The sequence below is a fragment of the Colobus angolensis genome, unplaced genomic scaffold (assembly GCF_000951035.1).
Source record: "Colobus angolensis palliatus isolate OR3802 unplaced genomic scaffold, Cang.pa_1.0 Scaffold275, whole genome shotgun sequence".
Classification (NCBI taxonomy): Eukaryota; Metazoa; Chordata; class Mammalia; order Primates; family Cercopithecidae; genus Colobus; species Colobus angolensis.
Window position 1 is genome coordinate 3,501,338 of NW_012115988.1, and position 8,724 is coordinate 3,510,061.

General features: G+C 43.8%; 1 protein-coding gene across 1 annotated transcript in view; it reads left to right on the forward strand.

The window, feature by feature from the left end:
* Positions 1 to 8,724, forward strand: part of LAMB1 (laminin, beta 1) — an 88,765-nt gene that overhangs the window by 47,172 nt on the left and 32,869 nt on the right. Inside the window, exons 14-20 of the mRNA XM_011948192.1 lie at positions 686 to 821; positions 2,306 to 2,464; positions 3,913 to 4,040; positions 4,260 to 4,383; positions 4,932 to 5,136; positions 5,743 to 5,886; positions 6,097 to 6,328. Of these exons, the coding sequence (XP_011803582.1) occupies positions 686 to 821; positions 2,306 to 2,464; positions 3,913 to 4,040; positions 4,260 to 4,383; positions 4,932 to 5,136; positions 5,743 to 5,886; positions 6,097 to 6,328 (1,128 nt within the window). The remainder of the gene's footprint in view (positions 1 to 685; positions 822 to 2,305; positions 2,465 to 3,912; positions 4,041 to 4,259; positions 4,384 to 4,931; positions 5,137 to 5,742; positions 5,887 to 6,096; positions 6,329 to 8,724) is intronic.

Genomic DNA, 8,724 nt, shown 5'->3' on the forward strand with positions numbered 1-8,724 from the left:
TGAACTCCCGACCTCCGGTGATCCGCCTGCCTTGGCCTCCCAAAGTGCTGGGATTACAGGCATGAGCAACCGCACCCGGCTGCATTTCTTATATTTAGCATAGCATAGCCAATGGAAAGGGGGAAGAGAGACACGAGATGCAGAAGTAAAACTCACAGAATTTGATTCCTAATGGAGGGTGAAGAAAGAATCTGGAGAACTGCTAATTTCTGACTTGACTGACTCAGCAGGTGGTTGCGCCTTCACCCTGATAGAGACCATGGGAGGGATTGAGGGCTTCTGTTTTAGATCCGTTGGTTCGGGATGCCTCTGGGACAGCCAAGCTGGAGATGTTCTTCAGGGAGCAGGATATTTGAGCCTAAGTCTCAGGAGATAAGCAAAAGATTTAAGATGCCAAAGCAAGAAAGTTTGGGATGTCGAAAACCTCCATGTGATGTGGATGGAGTGTCAGTCAAAAGAGGGCAAGGGAGGTAAAACCAAGAAGACCAGGTTCTCGGCCATGCTTTTGGAGTTTGGGATTAATCCATAGGCACTATTTTTTTCCACATATGTATTTTCTGAAGAAAACAAGAACATGCTATGTATTTGGCCCTGTGTACTGAGTAATGGCAGCTGTAGAGCTGCTTCTGGCGGGCTGACTCGGGTGACCATGAACTCAGTTGACCTGGCTCCTCCTCCCTTCCAGTTGCTCTGCAGAGTCAGGCCAGTGCTCATGTCGGCCTCACATGATTGGACGTCAGTGCAATGAAGTGGAACCTGGTTACTACTTTGCCACCCTGGATCACTACCTCTATGAAGCAGAGGAAGCCAACTTGGGGCCCGTGAGTAGGGGAGTGCGTGGCAGGTCGGTAAAGCAGTGTTTTGGGGTGTAGTGGAACATACATGCTTTGTAAAGAGTCCATTTCAGAAGCATTTTTATAGCTTTATCATGAGCACAAAATAAGGATCAGGACCATGTCTTCGTGAGAACAGTCATATTTAAAGCTAAGTATATCTATAACTCACAAATTGGCTTTGGAGCATTCACTGAAAAGTCTTTTGGTTGGTTTAAGAAATTTGTCTTTCCAAGAAACTTTTCTTCTCCCTACTTATGCTCCAAAGTTATCAACCTAACATGGTAAATACTGAGGCAAGGATATTGTTTCATCTATTCATCCCCAAATTTAATGACTTTAAATGTATGCCTGGCTCTTGAGTTGGGGTGGGTTGAAAGAGCTGGAGGCTGGCTGGGCATTTCTCTCCACATGACCTTTCTTTCTTTTGAGATTGAGTTTCGCTCTTGGAAGGCTGGAGTGCAGTGGTGCCATCTCAGCTCACCACAACCTCTGCCTCCTGGGTTCAAGCGATTCTCCTGCCTCAGCTTCCCGAGTGGCTGGGATTACAGGCATGCACCACCATGCCTGGTTAATTTTGTATTTTTAGTAGAGACGGGGTTTCACCATGTTGGTCAGGCTGGTCTCGAACTCCCGACCTCAGGTGATCTGCCCTCTTTGGCCTCCCAAAGTACTGGGATTACAGGCGTGAGCCATCATGCCTGGCGATAGTGAGATTTCTTAGATGGCTTCTGGCTTCCAAAAAGAGGAAACAAGCTGCCAGGTCTCTTAAAGCTTGGACTCAGAAGTCCTAGAAAGTTCCTCACGTTCTGTTGGTCACAAGTCACAAGGACAGCCCGGATTCGTGGAAAGGATAACACAGTTTGCACCTCTTGCTGGGTAAGGCCACACACGGATACATACAGATACATACAGGGAATGAAAGAGTTGATCACAGCCATTTTTTGATATGACCAACCACAGGTATTAAAAAATAACCCTGTAAACAGTTAATCAGAATTAACTCCTCAGTTGTGAACATTCATTATCATATCAAGTTTCTTTACTTGAAAATGGAGCCTAAAACTAAGGCCAATATGAGAGACAGAAATCCGCTAGATATTGGACTAACCTTGTGGAGAATCTGGGAAGCACCTTATGATTCCTAGACTTGCTTATAATGGCAGGTGTGATGTTCTCTTTTTTCCTTTATGCTTATTCTCCTGGTCGTATCAAATAAGGTATATCCCAAGCCTTTGAGTGCCATCTCCAGTGTCCCAAGACTACTCCAACCACAAAACTAAAAAGAAACCAGTTTCCTGTTTGGATATCAAAAACTTTTTACCATCTATTAGGGGAGATTTGACTATAAAAAATAGACATAAGGTAGCAACCGTTTTTGAATCTTTGGGTGACTTCAGATTTCTTTGACTATTGAAAGTTATTGAATTCCATTTCAAATAAAGAATAACCATTTTTCGCCATGTCCTCAGGGGGTTAGCATAGTGGAGCGGCAGTACATCCAGGACCGGATTCCCTCCTGGACTGGAGCCGGCTTTGTCCGAGTGCCTGAAGGGGCTTATTTGGAGTTTTTCATTGACGACATACCATATTCCATGGAGTATGACATCCTAATTCGCTATGAGCCACAGGTAAAGAAACCACTCAGTGCACTGGAGGAGGGAGGGGAGAAATCAGTAGAAAAATAGTACTTCTAATGGGTATTATATATAGTTGTGAAATATGGAGGTTGCATCAGAACAGATGAGATTCTGATAGTCTCACCTCCTCCATGGAAGTTAAAATGTAACATTTTCTTTCTTTCTTTCTTTCTTTCTTTTCTTTCTTTTCTTTCTTTTCTTTCTTTCCTTCCTTCCTTCCTTCTTTCTTTCTTTCTTTCCTTTCTTTCCTTTCTTTCTTTCCTTCCTTTCTTTCCTTCCTTTCCTTTCCTTTCCTTCCCTTTCCTTTCCTTCCCTTTCCTTTCCTTTCCTTTTCTCTCTCTCTCTTTCTTTCTTTTCTTTCTTTCTTTCGTTTCTTTCTTTCGTTTCTTTCTTCTTATTATTATTTTTGAGTCTCACTCTGTTGCCCAGCCTGGAGGGCAGTGGTGCAATCTCAGCTCACTGCAACCTCTACCTCCCGGATTCAAGCAATTCTCCACCTCAGCCTCCCCAGTAGCTGGGATTACAGGCATGCGCCACCATGCCCAGCTAATTTTTGTATTTTTAATAGAGATGGGGTTTCGCCATGTTGGCCAGGCTGATCTCAAACTCCTGACCTCAGGTGATTCGCCCGCCTCAGCCTCCCAAAGTGCTAGGATTACAGGCATGAGCTACCACACCCAGCCAAAATGTACCATTTTCTTGAATCCAGTTTCTCAAACATAGTGATCTTTTGTGAGGCACTCAACCTTGCTGAGGACTGAAGTGGCGATGAGGATGTATGAGATCCTCTCCTTCCCTCACAGCCTGGCTGTCCAGTGACAGACTGAAGCCCCGAATTGTAATGAAAGGCTGAAGGTGACGATGCAACAGCAAAGAGATGCATGGTCCTAGAAGATGGGCATGCATCAGCCAGCCCGAGCCAGGGCTACCAAAATGTTTTCCTAGAGAATCAGAGCGAGGCCTTAAAGTGTGAATGGAATTGTGGAAAGCTGGCACAAAAGTAAGAAATAGTGTGAGTGGAAAAGAGAAGGGAGGGTTTTGTTTTTATTGAGAATCATTCCACATAGCTTGATGAGAGATATGGTTAGAGATGCTGTTGGCAAAAATACTTGGATTAGTAAAGGAATTTGGACTATAATATTCACAGGAAGCTACTGAAGCATTTCAGGCAGGGGATTGTCATTCTCTGAGATGCTTTAAAGTGGACTGAAAGGGACATTGGGAAGAGGCAGAGAACAGTTGAGAGGTGTTTCAGCATCCAGGGTAGAAGGGATTTAGGCTGGAACCAGGGGAGTAGCAGACAGTAGTAGTAAAGAGGAAAGGGAAAAGCAACTGTTTGTTTTCCATTTCAACTTGGCAATTGATTGATTTGGAGAGGTCTTTTTATAAACAGGCAGTGGTGGACCAACCATCTTTTCATTGTTTGTTTCTTATTCTAGCTACCCGACCACTGGGAAAAAGCTGTCATCACAGTGCAGCGACCTGGAAAGATTCCACCCAGCAGCCGATGTGGTAATACCATCCCCGATGATGACAACCAGGTGGTGTCATTATCACCAGGCTCAAGGTCAGTGTGACAGTGGTTTGGCAGCTCAACAGACTTCATATGCAAATTAGTATTTTTCTAATATTTTGTGAGTTTTCAAGTCACCATTTCAGAGCCAGACGTTGACTGCTGACTTTTTTCCTTTGGAATTATTGATGCAGAGTTTTGTTCTTAATTTTTATTTTTTGGATGCATGAAGGTTGACTTTCGTTGTTGTCTTTCTTTTTTGTGTGGGGGCAGATATGTCGTCCTTCCTCGGCCAGTGTGCTTTGAGAAGGGAACGAACTACACAGTGAGGCTGGAGCTGCCTCAATACACCTCCTCTGATAGCGACGTGGAGAGCCCCTACACGCTGATCGATTCTGTAAGTGTGAGATCGCTTCTGGCATATGCAAGAAAACCTGGGCGGAAAGTGCCCAGCTGCTCCCAGGGTGTTTTGTTGAGGCGTAATGCTGAGGCCAGCGCTTAAGCAGAATCATTCTTTCTTGCCTCCGAGGTCACTTTACTTATACTTCACCCCATGGAAAGGATTTATTCCTTCTAAAAATATAAAATGTCTTTAAAAAAAAATAGTATTTCACTGGGCCTAGTGACTCACACCTGTAATCCCAACACTTTGTGATGCTGAGGCAGGAGGATCGTTTGAGGCCAGGAGTTCAAGACCAGCCTGGGCAACAAAGCAAGACCCCATCTCTAAAATAAAAATAGCATTTCAAAAGCCATCAAGCTGTGTAAAATATATCTAAAATTTCCTGCCAAGAGTATTTAGGAATAGGGAGGTTTATGCTTTAATGAGTCTAATGATTTCTGTTCAAGGATCAAAGAAGCATTTGGGTTTTTTCCACGTTTGCTTTAAACCCATGCCATGGGGCACCACTGTAAGGATGTTTGGCTGTTCTCATTTCTTCACAGCTTGTTCTCATGCCATACTGTAAATCACTGGACATCTTCACCGTGGGAGGCTCAGGAGATGGGGTGGTCACCAACAGTGCCTGGGAAACCTTTCAGAGATACCGATGTCTAGAGAACAGCAGAAGCGTTGTGAAAACGCCGATGACAGATGTTTGCAGAAACATCATCTTTAGCATTTCTGCCCTGTTACACCAGACAGGCCTGGGTAGGTATTGCTTGGCAGCTGCAGCAGCTGCTGTTTCTGGCTCTGAGTATACCTGGCACACGAAGTGCAGTGGAGTGCCCGCCCCGTAGCCTTGTGTTAGGCAGCACAAGGGAAATAGTGTCTCAGTTACAGTGTGTCTTTATCTTTTTAAGTAATATTTTAGCGATAGAGCACCACTGAAGATGGAATCGATATTCAAGAGACATGCAAATAACAGGTGATCAGGGGAAAAGTCCATGAGGATAAAGTATTTCCATAAGCAGGGTAGTGAGTGGGGAATGGAATCAGAGAAGCATCAAATGACTGAAATGTATGTTTTTCTCTTTGAAAGGTCAGATCCTCTGAAGATCACTGGGCTTTGGTCTAATGTCCTGTGATATTTGAGCTTTGAAGGCAAGGGTAGAAAACGCTAATGACCTCCTGCCTAGAAAAACTGCTTTGATCTGCCAACTCTGCCTCCCTTTTCTTCCATTCCACTCATCATAGGGATGATACTGCTTTAACCCAGAACTCTGAATAAACCAAAGTAGTAAAGGAGAAAGGATCAGGGAGAGCCTGTTGATATGCTGCTCTGTGTCATGGGTTCTGGCCTCTCTTTACCCACAGCTTGTGAATGCGACCCTCAGGGTTCATTGAGTTCCGTGTGTGATCCCAACGGAGGCCAGTGCCAGTGCCGGCCCAACGTGGTTGGAAGAACCTGCAACAGATGCGCACCTGGAACTTTTGGCTTTGGCCCCAGTGGATGCAAACGTAGGTTCCTCAAAAGCATTGTTATGCATTCATTCAGATTAACTCAGCCATCGTGGCAGGGTTCCATGGCTGCAGAGCCGATGCCTCCCTCCTGAAGTTGATCACACTAACCCATGAGCATTCTGAACTGGGAACAGGGTGCTTATAAAAGGGGCATGTTTCCATTGAATGAGTTTCTCAAGGCAGTTCCTTGTTTGCCTGTTTCTTTAGCTTGTGAGTGCCATCTGCAAGGATCTGTCAATGCCTTCTGCAATCCTGTCACTGGCCAGTGCCACTGTTTCCAGGGAGTGTATGCTCGGCAGTGTGATCGGTGCTTACCTGGGCACTGGGGATTTCCAAGTTGCCAGCCCTGCCAGTGCAATGGCCACGCCGATGACTGCGACCCAGTGACGGGGGAGTGCTTGAACTGCCAGGACTACACCATGGGTCATAACTGTGAGAGGTATGCAGACGCTGAAAGTAAGGAGAATGCAATGATCTCTGGCTGAGCAGACAGCATCTTAGACCAGCCACAGAATTCATCTCCACCAGGTTTCAGCTCACTCATTTCTAACCACCTCATTATTTTTTAGGATCTTCTTTATTTATCTAGTATGTATTGAGTTTACATCCTCTAGGTGCCAGGCACCATTCTGGTGCTGGAGATACCGCAGAGAACAAAACTGACACGAATCTATCCTCTTGGAGAGTCACCCTAGAGCTTACCATAGGGCTGTATAGAAATTCCGTCTGTCTCAGCAGATTCTGACTGAGGATGAGAGTTGTGAAATGCTCCTGCCTAATTTAGGCGAAAGGAGAAACTAATCCAAATGGGATTAGTCATTTTAAATAGCTTTGTTTTTCAGAACACTTTATGCAACCATAGTTTCCAGGAGACTCTATAAAACATGGCTAAGTAGATCTGTTCTCCAGTTAGCCAATGTTAGTTGAATAATCATTATGGATGTGCTAGATATATAGTAACTAAAGGAGAATGTGCCTCCATAACATTAATAGGATAGCTCAATAGATAAAAAATAGTCCATATGAAAAAATTACCTGCTGACTTATACTGTTCATTACTAATTAAGAAATGCAGACAGTACTGTTAGAAATGGCTTTTTGGGAGTAATAGTCCGCACCTTTTCACTGTGATAAATTTTTTCTCTTCCAACATCCATTCGCCCTGTAGAAGATACTTGTTTTTAAAAGTTACTCGTGAAACATTGCAGCAAGTGCTTCAGTCAGCGGTGAAGTTACTCATGAGACGAAAGAGAAATTGTTAGTGAAACACTGAGTATGGGATTAACTTTTGGCATGAAGATGTTCATGGAGGCAAACATGTGGCTCTCGGCTCAATGCTAGAATGGTATTCAAGAATAAAAATTATCCCTTCCAACCTTAAAATTGTGCTGTAAAAAGATAGCAAGGACACAGTTATACAAGAGTGAAAGGAGGAAATTAATATATTGGGGTCATCTTTTTCTTTTCTGCCCTGTTTTCCATTATTGTGTTTTCAAAGAGAGCTGGAGAATACGAGAGAAAGACATGAGAAAACCAGATTAACAGGGAGCAGAGAGAGGAGGGGTAACAGAGGTAAATAGCAAAGGGGGCTGCCACATGCTGATTCAGAATCAGCATTCACACTGCGGAATGCATTTGAACAAACATCATGTCAGAATGGCATAGTTGATATCTGTGACCAGCTTTGGATTTTATTTGTAAAGGGTTTTGAGAATGAGAAAGGGTGTGGGAGAAGGAAGATTTTTAATTTTAGGTTTGGGTGGCAAACACTTGATTTTAAGTATTTGGAATTCTACTATCTAGTTTGAGCCAGTTTCTCATCATTCTTTTTTCTCATTCCAAGATAATCACAGTTTCAATCCTGTGAATTTATAAAGAAACTCTACACTTAGATTGTTCCCAAGGGGAGGCAAGAAATGAACAATTTCTATCATGATGTATTTGGATTGCCTCCAAAAGACTTGAGAAATAAATTGAATTGGAAATCCTTGGACCTCAGTTCCTGGCCCCATTCTGCTTCTAACTTGCTTTCTAACCTTGAGTGAGTTAGGATATCCAGCTTTAAAAAATGTTTTTTGAGATGGAGTTTCACTCTTGTTGCCCAGGCTGGAGTGCAATGGCACAATCTTGGCTCACCACAACCTCTGCCTCCCAGCTTCAAGCGATTCTTCTGCCTCAGCCTCCCAAGTAGCTGGGATTACAGGCACGTGCCACCATACCTGGCTAATTTTTTGTATTTTTAAGAGAGATGGGGTTTCACCATGTTGGCCAGGCTGGTCTCGAACTCCCAACCTCAGGTGATCCACCCACCTCAGCCTCCCAAAGTGCTGGGATGAGCCACTTTACAGGAGTGAGCCACCGCACCTGGCCAGAATATCCAGCTTTTCATAAGTAGAATAGGTTGGATTAGATTGTCTCCAAAGTTCCTTCAAGATGTTATGTTGAAGGAAATTAAAAAGTAACCTAATTACCATTCATCTTGACAAGCAGGCTAACATAGTAAAAGAATGTATTGCTAAAAGGACACTGAGTTCAACTTCTAGCTCATTATCTAACTAGTTGTATAAACTTTGAGGATCCTTTGACCTCCATGTATTTGTTATCTTTAAAGAGTGGGATTGATCACCTGAGGTCAGGAGTTTGAGACCAGCTTGACCAACATGGTGAAACCCCGTCTCTACTAAAAATATAAAAATTAGGCTGGGTGTGGTGGCGCACCCCTGTAAAGTGGCTCATCCCAGCACTTTGGGAGGCTGAAGTGGGTGGATCACCTGAGGTTGGGAGTTCGAGACCAGCCTGGCCAACATGGTGAAACCCTGTCTCTACTAAAAATAC